Source organism: Tamandua tetradactyla, chromosome 15 (assembly GCF_023851605.1).
Source record: "Tamandua tetradactyla isolate mTamTet1 chromosome 15, mTamTet1.pri, whole genome shotgun sequence".
NCBI lineage: Eukaryota > Metazoa > Chordata > Mammalia > Pilosa > Myrmecophagidae > Tamandua > Tamandua tetradactyla.
In genome coordinates, this window is record NC_135341.1 from 15,079,987 (window position 1) to 15,104,389 (window position 24,403).

At 34.4% G+C, this 24,403-nt stretch overlaps 1 protein-coding gene across 1 annotated transcript in view; it reads left to right on the plus strand.

Annotated features, from left to right (window-relative positions):
• Nucleotides 1–24,403, plus strand: part of TMF1 (TATA element modulatory factor 1) — a 59,164-nt gene continuing 34,761 nt past the window's right edge. The window contains exons 1-8 of the mRNA XM_077128746.1: nt 1–419; nt 2,244–3,460; nt 5,315–5,418; nt 6,227–6,353; nt 8,986–9,091; nt 11,575–11,717; nt 11,980–12,146; nt 12,433–12,589. Of these exons, the coding sequence (XP_076984861.1) occupies nt 278–419; nt 2,244–3,460; nt 5,315–5,418; nt 6,227–6,353; nt 8,986–9,091; nt 11,575–11,717; nt 11,980–12,146; nt 12,433–12,589 (2,163 nt within the window). The 5' untranslated portion in view covers nt 1–277. The remainder of the gene's footprint in view (nt 420–2,243; nt 3,461–5,314; nt 5,419–6,226; nt 6,354–8,985; nt 9,092–11,574; nt 11,718–11,979; nt 12,147–12,432; nt 12,590–24,403) is intronic.

Consider the following 24,403-nt stretch of genomic DNA (forward strand, 5'->3'; position numbering starts at 1 on the left):
GGAACCTCTGGTCTCTCAGAGTCGGTTGTTGTGTACGTGGAAGAAGCTCACGCATGCGCACGCCGTCGCTTCGCTTCAGCTGTGCGGGACGAGCTGGGGACCACATCCCTGGCTGGGGGGGGGGGACTGGGTCATGGCCCCTCGTTGACAGGGCCCGCCTAGTGGAGAAGGGGGCGAGGCCGGTCTGCTGCACCTTTCCCCGGGCCTGAGACCAGTTGGCCTGGTGTGAGGCCTTCCCACTTGGAGCTGCCGCTGCTTCTCCGGCTGAGGAGGGGAGATGAGTTGGTTCAACGCCTCCCAGCTCTCCAGCTTCGCCAAGCAGGCGCTTTCCCAGGCCCAGAAGTCCATCGACAGGGTCCTGGACATCCAGGAAGAGGAGCCGAGCGCCTGGGCCGAGACCATTCCTTACGGAGAGCCGGGTAAGGAAGGGACGGGTAGGGTTCCAGGGGCTCCTGCAGGCTTCTCTTCTGAGGCAAACGAGTGATGTGGATTGGGATCCTTCCTCGTTGAGAGTTCTGAGGAAGTAATTTTCTCCGTCCGGTACCCAAATGCTTCGTCTCCAGATTGGTCTTTGCCTTCTTCCTGAGAGAAAATCCAGTCTCAGTTCTTCCTTGCCTTTGGTCCTGGTACTGGGTTCAGGTCCTGCCGACTGCAGACAACGGGTCTTATTTGTTGGTCATGTCCCCAAGCCCTCCCTTTACACAGCCTTCCTGTAACTCGAGTTGCACCCACGGACTTTGAGCGCTTCTGGCACTGTTTGGAGTCAAGCAAGATCTGATGTAAATTAACAGAGATGGGAAGAACAACAGCTAACAGTTAGTGAACATTTCGTGCTTGGTAGCCTATAATGTGCCTAGTCTTCTTCATCTTCAAAACAGTATAAGGAACAATTTGACATTCTAGTTTGTGGGGTAAAGACTTGTAGGTTTGGTGGAGGGAATGAAGCTTTATATTAAGAAGAGTAACTTATTTTTTACTATTACATCTTTCTGGTTTCTGTTTTTAATTCTACATTGTTGAAAAGTTAGAACCTAAAATGAGGTAACTTATTTTAAGGTATTTTGGTTCGGTGTGCATGTTATGATCTTAGTACTTTTTACAAGCTGTTATATGACCTGTTGTTTTCATTTGCTGCCCAAATGGGTGGAAAACTATGTCCCCAAACTGAAGTTTCCTAAAGTACTTTTTATTCCAGTCACCTTTGAAGTCATATTAAAGGATAGATTTAATAGGGTTTGATAGGTTTTAGGAGCTTTTAGTTACTTGTGCTTTTTCCACTAACTTCTAATTGTGCAGGATTTATAATGATTCTGCTTTTCTTAACACTTTTGCATTTAGAAAGGGAAGAAGGAATTTTTTTCAAAAGAAATGCTTTAAATATTTTAGTGAACATACCATTTTAAATTAATTATCAGGTTCTTTAGTAATACCATTTTAAATTAATTATCAGGTTCTTTAGTAATATCTATTTAGATGACTGATACAGTTATGGCTGATCCTTTTTTAAAGAAGATAGCTATTTCCTCCTAATGGGTTTTTAGATCCTATTGTAAACTACTATCTGTATCAAAAAGCGATAATTCTAAAAATATGCACATTTCTGAAATTCATATTGAACTTCTCATAATTGCTGATATATTTTGGAATTTAAAAAGAGAACAAAAGTTTTTGTTAGAGTGGAGTTGAAAAGTGGAACTTGGAAGGTGGGCCTGTCATTAAATGAATGAAAATGAATTTATTCTTTAGAACAAATTGTTCCCATCTATTTAAGTGCCTTTTTTTTTTATTAGAGAAGATGTGGGTTTACAGAACAGTCATGCATAAGATATAGGATTCCTATATACCACCCCGCCAGTAACAACACCTTGCATTTATTTAACTTGATCTTTGGAAAAAGATTTTTGTCACCAGTATTTTGGGCTCATTTTTTTAGCATTTAGTCCTCTGCTTTACTTATGTTTTATTGTTGGTATTACTGAATAGAATGTAGAGTCAGTTTGCAGTGACATCTAGATTCTCTTGGGATAGCCATACTGATTTTCCTTTTTAAGGCCCAAAGTTAACTGAGGAGCTCATTAATTAGTGAGTAAACAAGGAGTTTAACAGGTACAAATTGCAGGTTGTATTCCATAGGTTTTGTTTCTTTTTATTTATGTATATATATATACCTAGAGTTATAATCATGATTGAAGTAATGTAATGTAAGTATTTTTTTCTATTTTAATATTTCTTTTTTGTTAAAGGAATAAGTTCCCCTGGTAGTGGAGGATGGGATACGTCAACCTGGGGGTTAAAATCAAACACTGAACCTCAAGGTCCACCGATAGCCTCTCCTAAAGCAATTACAAAGCCAGTTCGGAGGACTGTGGTAGATGAATCTGAAAATTTCTTCAGTGCCTTTCTCTCTGCAGCAGATGTCCAGACCATTCAAAAGAGTCCAGTGGTATCAAAACCACCAGCTAAATCACAACGACCAGAAGAGGAGGTGAAAAGCACTTTACAGGAACCCTTGCACACTGGACAGTCAAAAACTGAGACAACTGAGTCAAAAGTAAAAGATTCTTCTCCTTGTGCGTTAGGAGAAACTCTGGCAGTAGAGACTCCATCACCTAAAACTAAAGGCAAGCATGAAGAAATTGTTAATAAAAAAATTGTTAATAAAGAATCTGATATGAAGGTGCCAACTGGACATTTGAAAATATCTGAAAGTGTAATTAATGTGAAAGCAACTACAGAAAATGTATCTACTGTATCTACACAGCCTCTTACAGCAGAAACAAAGGACACAGCTTTGGAACCTAAGGAACAAAAACATGAAGACAGGCAGAGCAATACGCCTTCTCCTCCTGTTAGTACTTTTTCATCAGGTACTTCTACGACTAGTGATATTGAAGTTTTAGATCATGAAAGTGTAATAAGTGAGAGCTCAGCAAGTTCAAGACAAGAGACTGCAGATTCAAAATCAAGTCTTCACTTGATGCAGACGTCTTTTCAGCTTCTCACTGCATCTGCTTGTCCTGAATATAATCGTTTAGATGATTTCCAAAAACTTACTGAGAGTTGCTGCTCGTCTGATGCTTTTGAAAGAATAGACTCATTTAGCATGCAGTCATTAGATAGCCGAAGTGTAAGTGAAATCAATTCAGATGATGAATTGTCAGGCAAGGGATATACTTTAGTACCTATTACAGTTAGTTCTTCAACTCCAAAAACTAAAATCATTGGGTCTGTTGAAGACAAATCTAAAGAAGTAAAGGAAACATTAATTATACCCACTGAGGAAACAGAAATGGAAGAAAGTGGACGAAGTGCAACTCCTGTTAACTGTGAACAGCCTGATATCTTGGTTTCTTCTCCAGCAATAAGTGAAGAGCATGCTGTCTTGGACAAGGTGTCTGAGCAATGCAAAGCTGCTGAAAGTCAGCCAGAAGCATTTTCTGAGAAGGAAGATGTTTGCAAGGTAACTCTAGGAGATGGAAAGGGATTTTAAGAAATCATTTTCAGAGATAAAATAGTCTATTTTATAAGTATTTCCAGTGATATATAAGAATTTGTTCTGATTTAAAAAGGTATTTTGTCATTTCAGTGTGTCATTGAGGACCTTAAAATCGAAGAGCTACTGATATCACTTTTTTTCAAATTTCTTTTAGAGATCTATGATAGAATACGTCGACATTTCAATATAAGTGGAAAATAATTAACCAGCTTACTTTTTCATTGTTAGATAATTATCTTAAAATTCTCTCATGCTGATGAGCATGTCAGTTTACAAAATATTGTCTCCTCCTTTAACATACATCTTCAACTCCTTTGTAGATCGAGATGTTAAATCTAAATTTCATGTAGTTTTTCAGCTTAATTTTTTTGCATGATCACATAATTGATATAAAATCTTAAATGGAAATTTAGCCTTTAGATTTATTACTAATACTTTTCTATTATTAATTGCTTCAATTTGTTTTTTATTTATACTGTTTTTGATATCTACTATTGGTAGCTATCTTACATGAATGAGAAAGGGAAGTATCCAAGGAACAAAGCCATTGCTTAGGAATGACAGATTTTTACTTAAAATACAGAAGGAAAGTGGTGTGAGGTTTTCAGTTAACATTAAGTCATAGTTTTGGTTTTTCCTATGATTTTTGGATATAGAAATTATATCTAAATTTGGAATCTTTAATAGACTCCCTCTGAAATATAGAATGTCTTGAAGTAATGTCCTGTAAGTGCCATGTATTGAATTATTTAATATAAAAAATTGCCGGGTTCTTTTTACCTAGGCTTAATATTATTCACAAATAAATTCCATGCAGAAGCAATATCATTCCTAGAAACCAACCCTAAGTACTTTCAGTAAGATATATTTGAATTATTTTCAAAGTACTTAAGGAGGTAAGTGATTTCTGAAATAATCTCAGACTTAACTCAGGTAATACTTTATTTTTTGAATCGAAAACACACTCTTCTTCCCCTCACACATGAATTTTTCACTGCTTCAGCAGGATCTAGGGAGTCAGATATCCAAGCATTGCTTTTCGCTTAGCTTTATACTGATATATTCTGAGTATTATAAAATTACATGCCCATAGGATTTCTCACATTACTTTTTTTTTTTACATGGGCAGGCACCGGGAATCGAATCTGGGTCCTCTGGCATGGCAGGCAAGCATTCTTGCCTGCTGAGCCACTGGGGCCCGCCCTCAAATTACTTTTATTTTTTAAAAGAAAATGTTATCATACTAAAAAAAGTATATATTGTATGTTTGGCTTAAAAGATAATATATTAAAAAAAATATATACCTATATAGCCACTACCCAGCTAAGATATAGAACATTATCAGAGGCCTTGAAGTCCTCTCTTTGACCTTCCTTGATTGCATTATCTCTTCCTCTTTTGGTGGACACCCAAGGGTTCCCAGATTATTGCTTTTACAACAAGCTGTTATAACTGTTCTTGTATAACTAACCTAGAATACATATACAAGAATTTTCTCCTTATGTTATACCTAGAAGTAGAATTTTCTACATCAAAGTGTGTATAGATCTTCAAGTAGGTATTGCCTAATTGTTTTCCAAAGTGGTTGTACTAATTTATACTCCCACTAGTTATGTAGTTATACTAATTTATACTCCTGTTATATATGTATGAGTTCTTGTTTTGCATCCACTATGTGTTCTCAATATCTAAAACTTCTTTTTATGAGAAAATGCAGCTTTATCATGGTGATTAGATTACCTTTACGGCTCATCATCTGTGTGTGTAAAAATGGTCTTTTAAACTTAAATGTTTTGACTTTTATGTATTCTTATCCAGACAGTTGAATTTCTGAATGAGAAACTGGAAAAAAGGGAGACTCAGTTATTGTCTCTCAGTAAAGAAAAAGCACTTCTAGAAGAAGCCTATGATAATCTGAAAGAGTAAGTATTTTACAAATGCGAATAATTATTTTTACATTTGGTAGAGGCCCATCCATATGCTTTATTGTTATTAAAGAATATTTTTGAAATTAAAATGTCTTGTATAGCATTTCTTTTCTAACCTTATTAGGGATTATTTTGCTCCTCAAATTATCTGTATCAGTTTACCTTTGACATTGGAGAGAGATGTTTTTGAAAAAAAAAAACGACAAAAAAAAACCTCTCTCTTTAGTATTGATAATCTTTTAGTATCAGAGTTTTTAAACAAAGGTATTTAAAGAAAACTGTGATAGTGTAGTTTAAAAAGTTACTGAGTATTGCATTGCTTTAAGGAAATGATTGGCAAAATGTGACACAAAAAGATTGAAACATATTTTTCCAAGCCAAAATAATTTTAAAATCAGTTTAAACCAACAGAAATGAAAAATTGTGTTTACTTTTTCTCATTTTGCACATCAAATATTGGTGACCTTTTCACTTTATAATGGGCTTTCTTTGAGGTATTATAAATAAATAAAGTAGGTAATTTTTCTCTTAAAAGCTAATAGACCTGGGTGGGCCACAATGCACAACAGGCAGAGTTCTTGCCTGCCATGCCAGAGACCCATGTTTGTCCTGGTGCCTGCCCATGCAAAAAAAAAAAAAAAAAAAAGACAGCTACTAGATCTTAAATTGATCTGTTTTAATAAGGCATGAATGTGTTGGAGACAATATTATCTTCCTTTGGAAAGATAACATTTTGGAATATATTAAACACTTAGGAATATATAAACAGTCTCCTCATTCTTAAACATTATTTTAAATTTAGTGAAATGTTCAGAGTGAAAGAAGAAAGCAGTAGCATTTCTTCCTTGAAAGATGAGTTTACTCAAAGAATTGCAGAAGCAGAAAAGAAGGCTCAGCTAGCCTGCAAAGAGAGAGATGCTGCTAAAAAGGTAATGGAAGTTTAAAATAATATTAATTAAACTCTATAAAAACATAGGTTCTTGAGAAATGCATTCATAATATTTTGGTTTAAGAAATGAGAAATAAGATTAAAGGGATACTGTATAGTGTATTAATACTTAATAGATTGATACGTTTAAAATGGTACATTTTTGATACTTAAAATAATCTGAACAAAGACTCCTTTTTATGACTTCTGTTTAAGTCTTTGCAAGTTACAGAGCAAGCAAGGATCATGAGGATAATTTTTTAATGTTAATTCCATCAGAATAAATAATACTTAAATCCAAACAGCGCTATATAAATTAAAGGGTTTATCATTACTTTCATATACTTTTTCCCTACTACCACTTCAAACATATGTGCTTCTTGAAGCCAAAGTAATTTTAAAATATGAATTTTTATTAGTTAGTAACTTTTTGGGAGGTGTAATGTTGATTTATTCTAATGTAGGATTCTCAGCCTTGGCACTTTATTGGCATTTTAGGCAGGGTAATTCTATGTTGAGTGGGGCTGTCCTTTGTATTGTAGGATATTTAGAGCATCCTTGACCTCTACCCACAAGATACCAGTAGCAAACCACTTTCCCACCCAACGTTGTGATAATTGAAAATGTCTACAAACATTGCCAAATGTTCCCTGGGGCACAAAATCACCCCCTGGTTGGGAACCATTGTTCTAATTCTTCTTATTTGGAACAGCTGGATTTTATAAAAATTGGTAACCAACTAAGGTTAGTAATTGTTTTAGTTTCCTGACTGCTAAAACAAATGCCATTAACAACAAGAATTTATTGGCTCCAAGTCACACAGACTAGATGACTTACTTCCTCCTTGGGTCTTTATCTTCTGGCTGGCTGGCAATCTTTGGGGTTCCTTGGCTTTTCAGTCACATGGCAATGCACATGGTGGTATCTTTTCCTTTCTCTTTGGGTTCCATTGACTTCCAGCATCTGGCTGCTCTTGGTGGCTTCTCTCTCTGTGCACAGTTTTCTTTGCTTATAATGATTTCACCCATGTTGGATTAAGGCCCATCCTTACTCAGTTTTGGCACACTTCAAAGGTCCTAATTCGAAATGGGTTCATGTTCACAGGACCAACGATTGGAACTCAACAAGCCTTTTTTGTATGGGGGGCATGATTCAATTCCCAATGATAATTGTTTGCATCTCAACTGTTAGTAATAACATTGTTTTATCATTTGCCTTTGTTCATTAAGTTGCTTTCCTCCTTCTTTACCATTGGTAGTATTAACATTTATTTTTTGTGTGTGCATACTCTTACAGAAAAGGAATACATCATGAATTTCCATCTGCTTGGCTGCTTTAATTAGCTGGTTCACTAAAGACAGTAGTAAACAACTTGAGACTACCTAACCAACTTTACCTCTTCTGTCCCTACTGTATCCCATCTGGCAAGGCATAATCAAGAAGTTAGATGTTAAGTAGTGCTTTTTTTCAATAGTGCATTTAGAATCTTAGACCTAAAATAGATCCAAACTATTAGCTATAGGTGAAAAAACTTAGATCCAATTCCATTTAATATGTTTTATAGGTAGTGCTATATGTAAACCCCTGCTTTGGATCTATAGGAAATTCAAAGGTAAATTGAATTACTAAGTGAAGAGTTTACTTTCTAGTGAGATAATGCCAACAACTATATAGTACTAGGCAGAATGAAATAAGTTCTAGATGGAGATGAATAAGCAGTTTGGAATGATATCATAGAATCATTCATAGATGAATTCTGATCTGGGAACTTGAAGCTTTTGTGAACGATATGACATTCTAATTGGGCCTTGATGGTTGGATGAATTTTTGACAGTTGGAAAATGAACAGCAGTATTAAGTATAGTTCAGAACATGGCCTTTAGTGACTCCAGACCTAGCTTCAAGTCATAACTTGATCACTCATTAGCTCTCTGATCTTTGAAGGTTACTTGGTTTCTCGGAGCCGTAGTTTCCTGATTTGTATAGTTGATTAATGCAAGTTCCTTCCTCATAGGACTCTTGTGAAGACTAAATTGTTTAAGTACTTAATAGTAGTAGTTGTTTTTAGCTATTATCTAGTTTTAGAACTTGGTTTAAAATCAGATTGTAAAACCTTGAACAATTTTTGCATCACTGTTATAGTTTTAAAAGATATGCCTTCTTGACATTTTTCTGCTGAATCTCTGCTTTATTTAAGTTTATTGAAGCCTTTATAATTATGTTTTTGCTTCTATTTCATAATGCAAAGAGTTCTAGATGATGAAAATAAATACAGTGAAAAATTTATTCCCAATGTTATGTTTAACATGTAGCATATATTCGTAGAACTAGTGAAGAAGGGTTTTGAAATGTAATTTTTCCTTATTTGTATTTCCACATTAAAACCTGCTTCTGTCTGTATTCAGATTTTGTTTTTTTTGTGTGTGTGTTCAGGTTTTGTGTACCATATTTGTAGCTGTTTTCTTGTTCTTAATTAACCAAATTAATAAACTCAGGTTAATGGAACAAAATTTATAGATTTTTACAGAGAATTATTATTGATTGCCCTTTTGAATATAGAAAAAAATTAGAAATAGAATTAGAATGAAAATAAGTCTTCGTGATATTCATAAATGTTATTTATTTATTTTTAGGAAATCAAAAGTATGAAAGAAGAACTTGCTACTAGGTTAAATAGTAGTGAAACCACAGACCTTTTGAAAGAGAAAGATGAGCAGATCCGAGGATTAATGGAAGAAGGTGTGTAAAGTTAAAACATTTAGCTGATAATGGAAAATATTGTAAGAACAGAGAAAATATTTGCCACATGACTAGCTACTGTTTCCTAATAAAAGGTACTGGAAGCCTGGAAAATTTGGACTTAAACTTTAGAAAGGATAGGTGGCAGTTTATAGGAGAATGGAAAGTGATATGCATAGAGGTAGAGATATATGTTTATAACTTTTTGTTTCTAGGGAGGTAAAAAAAATAAAAAAGAACTCTCTGAAAACTAGGTTCTCTAAGAAGGCTTTTAATTGGTCTTAAAAGCCCATTGTTTGGGTTAAGATATTGAAGGTTATATTTTGGAATTCATGTGGTATCTCCTCTCTGCCTTGGGTACTATATGGTATTATTGTATTGTTCTGGTATTTGATAGTGATTTTTTTCATTATATTCATTTTTAAATTTTTCAATTATTAAGCACTATTTTCTATGAAATGATTTATAATTAATAGGGCCATAGAAATTAAAGATCCGTCACAAGATAAATCGTTACAAATGGACAATGAACTTTCTTATGCATTATCCTAGGGGAAGGAGTTTTAAATAGGTGGTCAAGTGAATTTTTTTTTCTTTCTCTTAAAGTTTTTCCAGTTATAAGAATAGTAGTCACTATTTGCAGAAATTTTTGAAATTCTGGAGAAATATAAAGAATGAGAAACAGACCATAATCTCATCCTATAGAAACTATTAAGTCTTTGACATATTTTCTTCTTGTCTCTTTTTAATGGATTTTTAAACATAGTTAAGATCATCTGTTACAGTTTACAACCCTCCTCCTTGTTTTACATTTGCTTATACTATTAAATACTTTGTTTATGATTATTAATGGCTATATTAAATTACATTCTGTGGATATTCTGTAATTTCTTTTACAATTTTCCTAACGTTGAGCATTTATTTCTAACGTATTAATATTACAAGTAATGGCAGGATGAATATTTTTATTCTTACATCATTGAAATTAAATGAATTTCCAGAATAAGTGTAGAGTTGGATAACAATTGAGTCACTTTGTGTGAAAATGTTGTTTTCAAATAAAAATATTTATTTAACAAATATTTATTCAAGTTGTTATATCAGATATTGTGTTTGATAAAATAGTATAACATAGTTCCTGTCCTTAGGAGCTTATAGCTTAGTGTTAGAGAAATACAGGTGCAGAAATAATTATAAAATACAATTTAAGCACTAAAATAAAACAATGAAGGAAGAGTCGATAAAACACAAATAATCATTATCATTTTAAGATGTCTTGAAATCAGAAACTGCATTATGTTACAACATTAGAGATGTTGGGGAAGGCTAAGTGCATGTTTTCATAATTTTTTTAATTACTAAAAACATTAATATAATATGTCACATTTGGAATTTAGTAATTTATTTCAGAAGGTGGGTTGAAGTTGTTTCTGCTTAATGAACCCGTTTATAGAAAAAATGGAATGATTTCAGAAGTATTTACATACTGCTTTCATGTCTACCAAATATTAATTTTAATTTTGAAAATTTTCAAGCGTATAGAAAAGTTGAACACACAGTACAGTGAATGCCTGATTATGTCATTACCTAGATTCCTCAACTGTTCACAACTTAGCACACCTCTTCCATATCTACCCTTTTGCCAAACTATTTGAAAGTATGTTATAGATACCATAATACACTGCTCCTTACTTTTTGTGTCTGCATCTTCTAAGGGCAAGTACATTCTCTTTCATAAGCACATTATAATCATATTTAAGAAAATCAGCATTGATTCATAAATGTCATCCAGTATATGACATAGTTCATCATTTATTCCAGTTGTCTCCAAATTATCTCAGTTGTCTCTAAAATATATTTTATAGCTAATTATCCATCCTGCCCTATGCCTCAACCAGAGTTTGTAAATTGCATTTGGCTGTTGTGTCCTTTTAGTCTTCTACCAATCTAGGAAAGTCCTTCTCTGTTCTTCATGACATTGAAGCCTTTATAAAGTCCAGGTCACTTGTCCTATAAAATGTCCATTTTCAGGAATTTATAGATTTCTTCATGATTTGATTTAGATCAGATATTTCCAGTAAGAAATATCATAGGGGATATTGCTTACTTAATATTCCATCACATCAGTATGCACAGAAATCAGGCTATACTGCTATTGGCTATGCTAACATTGAATGCTTGGTTAAGGTGGTAACTGCTACGTTTCTCCATTGTAGAAGCACGTTTTTTCCCCTTTGTAATAATTAAGTAATACTTCAGAGTGATTCTTTAAGACTCCATAAATATACTTTTCCCTAGTATCCTTTCACCCAATAATTTTATCATAGAGTGATAATTCTTGTCCAAATCATTTGTTATGTTCGGGGTTATAAAATTGTGGTTTTAAAAAATTTTATTATATTAAGTCACTGGTTAGATAAACATTCTGTTTAGAGTCTTAGGGAATCACTAGTATTTGAATTTATACTTTTTGCCATCACCAGGAGAGAAACTTTCAAAACAGCAGCTACATAATTCTAACATCATTAAGAAATTAAGAGCTAAAGACAAAGAAAATGAAAATATTATTGCGAAGCTGACCAAAAAGTTTAAAGAGCTAGAAGAGGAGTTACAACATTTAAAACAGGTGAATATTAATTATTATTCTCTACACATATCTGTTGATATTACTGCATAAATAAACAATTGGAAATGGTTTATGGAGCATTTGGAATGATTTTGGGGGTAATGTCATGTGAGAAGAATTATTCATATGATGGATGTTAAGATTTTTATTTTATACCATAATACTTGAGATTCCTGGGAATTCCATTATTTATCAGATATTGTCATGTAAATTATTGCCAAGTATTAATGAAAAATGTTTTTGTCTGTCTTTATAACAATAGATTCTTGATGGCAAAGAAGAGGTTGAGAAACAACATAGAGAAACTATTAAAAAACTAAATTCTGTGGTAGAACGTCAGGAGAAGGATCTTGGCCATCTTCAAGTAGACATGGATGAACTTGAAGAAAAGAACCGAAGTATTCAGGCTGCCCTCGATAGTGCATACAAGTAAGAAAATGATCAAAAACTCACTTAAAATTGACTGTCAGAGTGAGATGTTGAAGAAGTACTTTTTCAATTACCTAATCACTATTAACATTTTGAGGTTTATCTATATATGAGCTTGCCACTCGTCAAACAAGTTCACCAGAGAGTTCTTACTGCAGTCAGTGTTTATTATATTGTAAACTCTCCCCTATCCTGTAGATTTCTGTTGCGCTTAAAAACTTCATTGCCTTGTGTATGTGTTGTTTTAACTTATTTTAAACAAAAATTATCAATCTAATTTTTAAAGAGAACTTACTGATCTTCACAAAGCCAATGCTGCAAAAGATAGTGTGGCACAGGAAGCTGCTCTATGTCGTGAAATGAAAGCTAAAGAAGAGCTTTCTGCAGCACTGGAAAAGGCCCAAGAAGAAGCCCATCAGCAGCAAGAAACATTAGCAATTCAAGTAAGCAGTGAATGTTGATTTAAATTAGTCTTTTAAATATTTGTTAATGATTCTGCAAATTAAACAAATTCATTAGCTAGCTTAAATCTCACCTTATGTAATAATATGTGTGTTGTATTTCATTTATAATCTTTTTTGGCATATTTCAAAGAGCACTGAAAACTTAATTGAGTGAAGTTTTTGATTGTTTCTTAACAATCAATGATGCTTTCATTTTGTCAGTATTGCTTAATTTTTTGTGAGTTTCAGACTTAACTTGAGAATATTATGAAAGCTAGGGACCCTCTTACCAGAGAAATGTATGTATGCATTAAATACTAAATATTGCAGATAATTTCAAGAAAATTCATGTTAACTCCTGAGCTCATTCATACCATCTGTGAAAGTCCGTGGGCCCCAGATGAAGAAGGGAAAACAAATTTGGCAGGTTTTGTCCTATAAAATTAGATAAAATTTGTATATAGTTCTTGGGTTCACATTTCCATAATACTGAATTAAATATCTTCTTAAATCATTTTAAATATGCTTAAATATATGTGAACTATGATTTAAAATCACTGCTGAATGACTTAAAATCAAAGAATTCTAAAATTGAAATTCTGCTATGTGAAGGAGCATAAGGTAATTTGTTTTAGAGTACATAACAGCAAAACATAATTTTGGATAAAAAATATGTTTTGTTTTTGGTTTGCTCTTCTATAAATAGGAATGAGGTACTTTTTTTTCAGTACTTCACTTTTTCTTTTTTTTTCAGTACTTCTCACTTTTATAGGTACCTCTCACTCCAGACCTGGACTAGATTGTTATGTTCCATATTAATTAGTCTGCCTGTCAGCCTTCACACTTTTCTACTATACAGTCATTCTGCTTGTCATAACCTGAAGAATCTTTGTAGAGTGTTGCCTTGGTCAAGTTATTCCTCTTGGAATAAAAAAAAAAAAGCATCCAACCTTTCCCAACATAAGCCTTCAGCAGCCTCTTTACTACCCTGTCTTCTGTTACTACAGCTATTTGTCCAACTCTTACAACTCTCTGTGTTCTCCAAACACATTGGCCTCTCACAAGATACTTTTCCTTATTTTATTCTCTTTACATCTCCCTTTTTGATAGGTGATTACTGATCACTCCCTGTTTAAATTCTGCTGCTTCTATGGTGCCCCTTTCCTTGTATCACTCCAGCGGAAAATGATCGTACAATTTTCTTTATCCTTTTTAGAACTGTTTTATTTAGTCAAATTAATTTTGTAAATGTTTTATGAAAAATAGAATATCATAATGAACTCTCATATACTTCTCAAAAGTCAATAATATCAGTGTTTTCCCACACTTGTTTCATCTGTTTTTTTCTCTTTGGCTCTGAAAGTTTATTCTTAACATTGAATCATTTTGCTTTTAAAAATGTACGTTAAGAACAGAACGATCAAAAGTTAAGAATGTTTGTGTTTGTTTGATGTTTTTTGGTATTTAAAATAAAACAAAAAATTAATAAAAAAAGAATAAACAAGATCTAAGAAAAAAAAATGTACATAGGTATCCCTAAGATAAATGACATTTTTTTCACCTAATAATACAGACCATTATCAGACCTAACAAAGATGAAAATGATTTTTTAATATGTCTTGTTTAGTTTGTGTTCACATTTTCCTGAGTGCCTCAAACATGGATCCTTTTTGTCTTCGTGCCATTGGCATGTTGAAAAGCCCAGTCCTTTATTCTTTTGAATGCCCATATTATGGATTTGTCTCATTGCTTCCTTGTGGTATCACTGAAAATTTTCCTCTAGCCCCCTGTATTTTCTATAAATTGTAATTTACAGAATTCCAACTGCTGAAATGAAAGTACAGCTTTAGGGGCAAGAATACTTCATGGTGATGCAGAGTACTTCATATTGCATCACATCAGAGGCACATAGTAGAGGCACATAGTGCCTAATGATCCCACTTTTAATAATACTAAGATTTATTAGTGGGTTTAGGTAATAGCAGCTTGATCTTTGTGAAATTCCCCATTATCCTTTCTCCTGATGATTGCCTGTATCAGTTCATTTAGTGTTACAAAATGGTGTTATTTCTAATGGGTCTATTTGTTCTAAACATATTAGTTGGAATTTTAATGAAGAGAACTTTATGTCATCAACTAGAGATATTTATTTAAAAGAGAGTTTGTCCCCTAACTACTTTCGGTGGTGACCAATAAGTTTTTTGGTTGCTCTTTCTCACACTTAAAAAAAAATGGATCAGTCAAAATTAATCGATTTTTAACATATGCATTAAAATATAAATTTATTGTGATTTCCCTCACCTGAACAATCCCAGAGTCCAGAGCCACAGGCCCAGAGAGCAGAGCCTCACACTCTGCTTTTAACTTTTGAGCAACTGCCAAACTGTTCTACATAGCAGCCACACCATCTTACATCCGACTAGCAATGTAAGTGAGTACCAGTTTCTCCACATCCTTGTCAACACTTATTGTCCGTTTTTTAAGTTATTGCTATCCTAGTGGCTATGAAGTGCCTTCTCATTATGGTTTTAATTTATATTTCCCTAATTACTAGTGATGTGCTTCTTTTCATGTGTTTATTGGCCATTTGTATCTCTATCTTCTTTGGAGATATACCTATTTAAATCCTTTGATCTCCTTTCTTAGAAGATAATTTTATTTTGTTTATAAAGAAGTTGGGGGTACAGAACAATCACATAAAGTACAGCATTCCCATATACAATGTATATATATATTTATACTTTACATTGGTGTGGTACATTTATTAAAATTGATGAAAGCACATTTTTATAACTGTACTATTAACAGTGGTCCATGATTTAACTTAGGGTCCACTGTTTGTATTGTGTAGTTACAGAGACTTTTATTTTTTTCTTTTTATTCTATTGCCATATATACAACCTAAAATCTCTTATTTTAACCTCATACAAATATGTAATTCAGTGCTGTATTTTGTTGAGCAACAATCATCACCTTCCATTATCAAAACTTTTCTACTGTCATAAATAGAAACTCTGTACCTTTTAAGCTTTAACTGCCTATTCCCTGCTCCTGCCATATTCCCTGCTCCTGCCAGTGACCATATTCTAGATTGTGACTCTGTGAGTTAGCTTATCCTAATTCCTTTATATGAATGAGAGTGTACAATATTTGTCCTTTTATATCTGCCTCATTTCACGCAACATGATGTGTTCAAGGTTCATCCATGTTTTCACATGTATTAAAACTTCATTCTTTTTAATGGTTGAATAATATTCCATTGTATGTATATGCCACATTTTGTTTATCCATTCGTTGGTGGATGGACATTTGGGTTGCTTCCATCTTTTGGCAATTGTGAATAATGCCAGTATGAACATTAGGAGTGCAAATATCTGTTTAAGTCCCTGTTTTCAGTTCTTTTGGGAATGTTCTTAGATGTGGGATTGCTGAGTCATATGGTAATTCTGTACTTAACTTTCTAAGGAACTTAGAAAGCTGCTGTCCTCCATGGCAGCTGCAGCATTTTATACGGCCATTAACAATGAATGAGTGTTCCTGTTTCTCTGCAGCATCTCCAACACTTGTTATTTTCTGTTCTTTTTTTAGTAGCAGCCATTCTAACGGGTGTGAAATGATATCTCATTGTAGTTTTTATTGCATTTTACTAATGGCCAATGATTTTGAGCATCTTTTCATGTGCTTTTGTCCGTTTGCATATCTTCTTTGGGGAAAAAAATGTCTATTCAGGTCTTTTGCCCATTCCCTAATTAGGTTGTGTTTTTGTTGTTGAGTAGAAAATTTTCTTTATATATTTGTGATAGTAAACCCTTATTGGGTATATAGTTCCCAGATATTTTCTCCATGTTGTAGGTGGTCATTTGACTTTTCATGATAAAGTCCTTTGATGCACAAACATTTTTAATTTTGATGAGGTCCTGTTTATCTATTGTTTTCTCTTGTTGCTTATGCTTTGGGTGTAAAGACTAAGAAACCATTGCCTAATATAAGGTCCTAAAGATGCATCACTACATCTTCTTCTAGGAATTCGATAGTTCCGGCTTTTTAAAATTTGGGTCATTGATCCATTTTAAGTTGGATTTCTGTATATAGTGTGAGGTGGGATCTACTTAATTTTTTTTTTCAAATGGACATCCAGTTTTCTAAGTACCATTTATTGAAGAAAGTATTCTTATTCTTTCCTAGTTGAGTAGTCTTTACTGCCTTGTCAAAAATCATTTGGCCATAAGTGGAAGGGTAGATTTCTGTGTTTGATTCCACTGGTCTAAATGTCTATCCTTGTGCCAGTACCATGCTGTTTGCTTACTGTAGCTTTATAGTAAGTTTTAAGCTTGAAAAGTGTGAGTCTTCCAACTTTGTTTTCTTTTTCAAGATGGCTTTGGCTATTTGGGGCCCTTACCTTTCCATATAAATTTGATGATTGACTTTTCCCTTTCTGCAAAGAAGGTTGTTGGAATGTTGGTTGGGATTGCATTAAATCTGCAAATTGCTTTGAATAGAATTGACATCCTTACAATATTTAGTCTCCCAACTGTGAACACAGAATACCTTTCAGTTTATTTAGGTCTTCTTTGATTTCTTTGAGCAATGTTTCGTAGTTTTCTGTGTACATCCTTGGTTCGATTTATTCTTAGATATTTGATTCTTTTAGTTGCTATCGTAACTGTAATTTTTTTCTTGATTTCTTCTTCTTATTGTTCGCTGGTTTTGTATAGAAACATTAGTGATTTTTGGTTGTTGATCTTGTACCTGCCACTTAGTGAATTCATTTATTAGCACTAGGAGCTTTGTTGTGAATTTTTCAGGATTTTCTGCATATAGTATCACGTTATCTGCAAATAGGGATATTTAGTCCTTTCTTTCCAATATGGATTGCTTTTTCTTGCTTAATTGCTCTTTCTAGGACCCCTAGTACAATGATGAATAATAGAGATGACCATGGACATCCTTGACTTATTCCTAATCTTGGATATCTTGACTTATTCCTGAAAGCATTCAGTCTTTCACCTTTAAGTATATTGTTAACAGGTAAGTGTGTTGTTGTATATGGACCTGTATCGTATTGAGGAAGTTTCCTTCTATTCCTAGTTTTCTAAGTGTTTTTATCAAGAAAGGGGTGCTGGATTTTTATCCAATGCCTTTCACTGTCAGTTGAGATGATCATGTGTTTTTTTCCTTCAGTCTGTTAATGTGTTGTATTACATTAATTATTTTTCCTTTGTTGAACCACCCTTGCATACCAGGGCTAAATTGCACTTGATCATGGTGTATAATTCTTTACATGTGCTGATGGATTCAGTTTGCTAGTATTTTGTTGAGGACTTTTACATCTATATTCATAGGAGATGTTGATCTCTAATTTTTTTCTTGTGGAATATATTTTAACATATTTTAAAATTATGAAATATAACATATATACAAAAAAGGAATAAATTTCCAAATACATTTCAACAAGTAGTTATAGAACAGACTTTAAAGTTTGGTGTGGGTTACAGTACTACAATGTTTTGTTTTTCTTCTAGCTGCTCCAAGACACTGAGGACCAAAAGAAATATCAATATAATGATTCAGCAATCATACTCATTTGTTAAATCCTACCTTCTCTGTAATACTCTTGCTCTTTCTTTTTCGTTTTTTTTTTTTTGTTCTTTTTCTTTTTCCTTTTTTTGTGCAAAATAGCACATATACACAAAACCAATACATTTCAAAGTACATTGCAACAATTAGTTGTAGAACAGATTTCATAATTTGGTATGGGTTACAATTCCACAATTTTAGGTTTTTACTTCTAGCTGCTCTAAGGTACTGGAGACTTAAGGAGGTATCAATATAATGATTCAGCAATCACTTATTTATAAACCTTACTTTCTCTGTATAATTCCACATCATTTTTGATCTTTCTCCCACTCTTTAGGGATATTTGGGCTATGCCCATCCTAATTTTTTCATGTTGGAAGGGGCTGTCAATAATATGGGATAGGGGGATGGAACTAAATTGATATTCTGGAGAGGCGGCCCCTCTGCATTGCAGGATTTATCTGGTCCAGGGACCCATCTGGAGGTTGTAGGTTTCATTACCCTAGTGCATGGGACCTTTGTAGAATTTTATATAGTGCCCTAGATATTCTTTAGGATTGACAGGAATAGTTTTAGTTGGGGTTTGGCAAGTTATGATAGGTAGCAATGTCTAACTGAAGCATGTGTGTGGGTAGTGACCTCCAGAGTAGCCGCTCAACTCTATCTGAACTCTCTCAGCCACTGATACTTTATTTGTTACATTTCTTTTCCCCCTTTTGGTTGGGATGGTTCTTGTGGAATATTTATCTGTCTTTTGTATGAGGGTGATGTTGACCTTGTAGAATGAGTTAAGGAGTGCTTCCTCCTTTCCAGTTTTTTGGAAAGAGTTTAAACAGGATTGATGTTAATTCTTTTAGAATGATTGGTAAAATTTTCCTGTGAAGCTATCTGGTCCTGGTCTTTTCTTTGTTGGTAGATTTTTTTTTTTTTAATTTTTAAAAATGTTTTTATTGAGAGATCTTCATACACGTATAGTCCATCCATAGTATACAATCAGTGGCTCAGTTATCAACACAAAGTTGTGTATTCATCACCATGATCATTTTTAGAATATTTGCTTCACTCCAGAAAAAGAAATGAAAAAGGAAAAAACTCGTACGTCCTTTACCCCTTACCCCTTCCTCTCATTGACCACTAGTATTGTTGGTAAGTTTTTGATTACTGATTCAGTCGCCTTACTAGTTACTTGTTTTTTTGAGATCTTCTGTTTCTTCTTGAGTCAATTTAAGTAGTTTGTATGCTTCTAAGAATTTCTCCATTTCATATAGGTTATCTAACTTGGTGTATAATTGTTCATTATATCTTTTTATATTCTTTTTAGTTCAGTGGGGTCAATAGTAATTTCCCTCTTCTATTTTTTTTTTTTTTCCGCATGGGCAGGCACCCGGGATCGAACCCGGCTCTCTGGCATGGCAGGTGAACTCTGCCTGCTGAGCCACCATGGCGTACTCCCCTCTTCTGTTTTTGAATTTAGTTATTTGTGTCCTCTTTTTTTTTTTTTTGGTCGGTGTAGCTAGGAGTTTGTTAATTTTATTTATCTTTTCAAAGAAACAACTTTTGGTTTTGTTGATTCTCTTGTTTTTTGGTTCTCTGTTTCCTTTATCTCTGCTCTAATTTTTGTTATTCCTTCCTTCTGCTGGCTTTTACTTTAGTTTGCTCTTCTTTTTCTAGTTCTTCCAGTTTTGAGGTTGGAACTCTGATTTGAAATCTTTTTTAAAGAAAGCATTTAGAGCTATAAAATTCCCTCTTAGTTGTGCCTCTCCTGCATCCATAAGTTTTTTTATGTTGCGTTTTCATTCACTCCAAGATATTTCCCAGTATCTTGTCTTGTGATTTCCTCTTTAACTTATTGGTTGTTTAAGAGTACATTGTTTATAGGCCTAAGAGTCACCCCTAGAGAACCTCTTTTGTGGCTCAGATGTGGCCTCTCTCTCTCAGCCAACATGACGAACAAACTCACTGCCCTCCCCCTCTCTCCATGAGACATAACTCCCAGGGTTGTAAACCTTCCTGGCAATGTGGGACAGAGATCCTGGAATGAGTTGGAACTCAGCATCAGGGGACTGAGAAAACCTTCTCAGCTAAAAAGGGGAAGAGAGAAATGAGAAAAGATAAAGTGTCAATGGCTGAGAGATTTCAGAGTTGAGAGGTTATCTAGAGATTATTCTTTATACATTGTATAGATATCACCTTTTTATTTAAGGTATATTGGAGAGGCTGGAAGGAAGTGCCTGAAAATGCAGAGCTGTGTTCCAGTAACCATGTTTCTTGAAGATGATTGTATAGCTCTCTCAATGTGACTATGTGATTGTGAAAACCTATGTCTGATGTTCCTTTTATCTGTGGTATGGACAGATGAGTAAAACATATGGATTAAAAATCAATAAATAATAGGGGGAACAAATGTTAAAATAAATTTAGTAGATTGGAATGCTAGTGATCAATGAAAGGGAGTGGTAAGCTAAGGGGTATAGAAAAAAATAGGGGAAACAAAGGCTAAAACATATTGGGTAGATGGAAATACCTAGCAATCAGTGAGAGGGAGGGGTAAAGGGTAAGGTATGTATGAGTTTTTTCTTGTTTCTTTTTATTTATTTTCCTGAATTGATGCAAATGTTCTAAGAAATGATCATGGGTGATGAGTATGAAACTGTGATGATATTGTGAGTTACTTACTGTATACCAAGAATGGAATGATCATATGGAAGAATGTTCATGTTTGTATGTTGTTATATTTAAAAAGAAATTTTAAATTAAAAAAAGTACATTGTTTAATTTCCACATACTTGTGAATTTTCTGTTTTTCCTGTTTTTTTTAACTTTTTTATTAATTAAAAAAATTAAAAAGCAAAACATTAAGATATCATTCCATTCTACATATACAATCAGTAATTCTTAATATCATCACATAGTTGCATATTCATTATTTCTTAGAACATTTGCATCGATTTAGAAAAAGAAATAAAAAGACAACAGAAAAAGAAATAAAACGATAACAGAGAAAAAAAAAGATTATAAATACCATACCCCTTACCCCTTGCTTTCGTTTACCACTAGCATTTCAAACTAAATTTATTTTAACATTTGTTCCCCCTATTATTTATTTTTATTCCATATGTTCTACTCTTCTGTTGATATAGTAGCTAAAAGGAGCATCAGACACAAGGTTTTCACATTCACAGAGTCTCATTGTGAAAGCTCTATCATTGTTCAATCATCATCAAGAAACATGGCTACTGGAACACAGCTCTACATTTTCAGGCAGTTCCCTCCAGCCTCTCCACTACATCTTGAACAAGGTGATATCTACTTAATGCATAAGAATAACCTCCAGGATAACCTCTTGACTCTGTTTGGAATCTCTCAGCCATTGACACTTAGTCTCATTTCACTCTTCCCCCTTTGGTCGAGAAGGTTCTCTCATTCCTTTGATGTTAATTCTCAGCTCATTCTAGGGTTTTTCTCAATTCCTTGATGCTGAGTCTCAGCTCATTCCAGGATCTCTGTCCCACGTTGCCAGGAAGGTCCACACCCCTGGGAGTCATGTCCTATGCAGAGAGGGGGATGGTGGTGAGACTGTTCGTCGTGTTGGCTGGAGAGAGAGGCCACATCTGAGGAACAAAAGAGGCTCTCTTGGGGGCGACTCTTAGGCCTAAATTTTTTTTTTTGTTGGTTCTTTATTTTATTTTAACATTTGTTCCCCCTAGTACTTATTTAAACTTTTTAAATCCATATGTTTTACTCATCTGTCCACAAGGTAGATAAAAGAAGCATCAGACACAGGTTTTCTCAATCACACAGTCTACGCTGCGAAGGCTATATCATTATACAATCATCTTCAAGAAACATGGCTACTGGAACACAGCTCTACATTTTCAGCAGTTCCCTTCAGCCTCTCTGTTACACCTTAACTAAAAAGGTGGTATCTATTTAATGCGTAAGAATAACCTCCAGGATAACATCTCGACTGTTTGGAATCTCTCAACCATTGACGCTTTATTTTGTCTCATTTCTCTCTTCCCCCTTTTTGTCGAAAAGGTTTTCTTAATCCATTGATGCAGAGTCCCAGCTCATTCTAGGATTTCTGTCCCACGTTGCCAGGAAGGTCCACACCCCTGGGAGTCATGTCCCAAGTAGAGAGGGGGAGGGCAGTGAGTTTGCTTGTGATGTTGACCGAGGGAGAGATGCCACATCTGAGCAACAAAAGAGGTTCTCACGGGGGTGACTCTTAGGTCTTAGGCCTAAATTTTAAGTAGACTTGTCCTATCCTTTGTGGGGTTAAGTTTCATATGAACAAACCCCAAGACTGGGGGCTCGGCCTATAGCTTTGGTTGTCCACACTGCTTGTGAGAATATCAAGAATTCAACTTGGGGAAGTTGAATTTCTCCCCGCTCTCACCATTCCCCGAAGGGGGCTTGCAAATAGTTTTCCAGTCACTGATCAAATCACTGTGGGATTCATCAGGGCATCACTCTGGACAAACCAACAAAATCTCATGTCCTACCTGAGATTCCAAGTACTTAATGACATTCAATCAAACTATCTTCATGAGTTATATTAGGAAATGCTCTAGTCAAAATATAAATTTTGTAACAAACATTTTCTGCTTTAGTCTCACACACAGGTGACATTTTAAAGTATTAATTATCATCTGTTTTCAGCACCCTGCAATAATGACATTCCTTTGTTCTTCCTCATGGAAAAACATTTTTAAAATTTGTACATTGTACATTTCACTATTATTATACACTCTAGGCATTCCTAGATTATACCATCTCAATCTTTACCATCTATCTTTCTTTCTGATTTCATTTATGTCCCCAGCCCTCCTCCCTCTATCATTCTCACATACAGCTTCATTCAGTGTTTTAACATAATTACATTACAGTTAGGTAGTATTGTGCTGTCCATTTCTGAATTTTTATATTCAGTCCTGTTGCGCAATCTGTATCCCTTCAGCTCCAATTACCCAATATCTCACCCTATTTCTATCTCCTGATGGTCTCTGTTACCAAGGAAATATTCCAAGTTTATTCACTAATGTCAGTTCATATCAGTGAGACCATAGAGTATTTGTCCTTTTGTTTCTGGCTAATCACACTCAGCATAATGTCCTTAGGGTCCATTCATGTTGTTACGTACTTCATAACTTTATTCTTTCTTACAGCTGCATAATATTCCATCTTATGTAAATGTCGCAGTTTGTTTAGTCAACTGTCTGTTGATGGACATTTTGGCTGTTTCCATCTCTTGGTAATTGTTAATAATGCTGCTATAAACATTGGTGTGTAAATGTCCATTTGTGTCCTTGGCCTCGTGTCCTTTGAGTAGAGACAGCATATAGATGGGTCCTGTTTTTTAATCCATTCTGCCAGACTATGTCTTTTGATTGGAGAGTTTAATCCATTAACATTCAGTGTTATTACTGCATGGGTAGTACTTTCTTCTCCTATTTTGCCTTCTGGATTTTATATGTCATATCTAATTTTCCTTCTTTTTACCTTTACTCATAATCTTCCTTTCTACACTCTTCTCCACACCTCTCTCTTCTGTCTTCGTATCTGTCTCTAGTGCTCCCTTTAGTATTTCTTGCAGAGCTGGTCTCTTGGTCACAAATTCTCTCAGTGATTTTTTGTCTGAAAATGTTTTAATTTTTCCCTCATTTTTGAAGGACAATTTTGCTGGATATAGAATTCTTGGTTGGCAATTTTTCTCTTTTAATAATTTAAACATATTATCCCACTGTCTTCTCACCTCCATGGTTTCTGCCGAGAAATCTGCGCATAGTCTTATTGGGCTTCCCTTGTATGTGATGGATTGCTTTTCTCTTGCTGCTTTCAAGATCCTCTCTTTCTCTTTGACCTCTGACATTCTGATTATTAAATGTCTTGGAGTATGTCTATTTGGATCTATTCTCTTTGGGGTACGCTGCACTTCTTGGATCTGTAACTTTAAGTCTTTCATAAGAGTTGGGAAATTTTCAGTGATAATATCCTCCATTAGCTTTTCTCCTCCTTTTCCCTTCTCTTCTCCTTCTGGGACACCCACAACACGTATATTCGTGTGCTTCATGTTGTCTTTCAATTCCCTGAGTCCCTGCTCATATTTTTCCATTTTTTCCCCTATAGTTTCTGTTTGTTGTCGGATTTCAAATGTTCCAACCTCCAGTTTTGAAATCCTATGTTATGTCTCTCGAAATCTACCATTGTAGGTTTCCATTGTTTTTTTCATCTCTT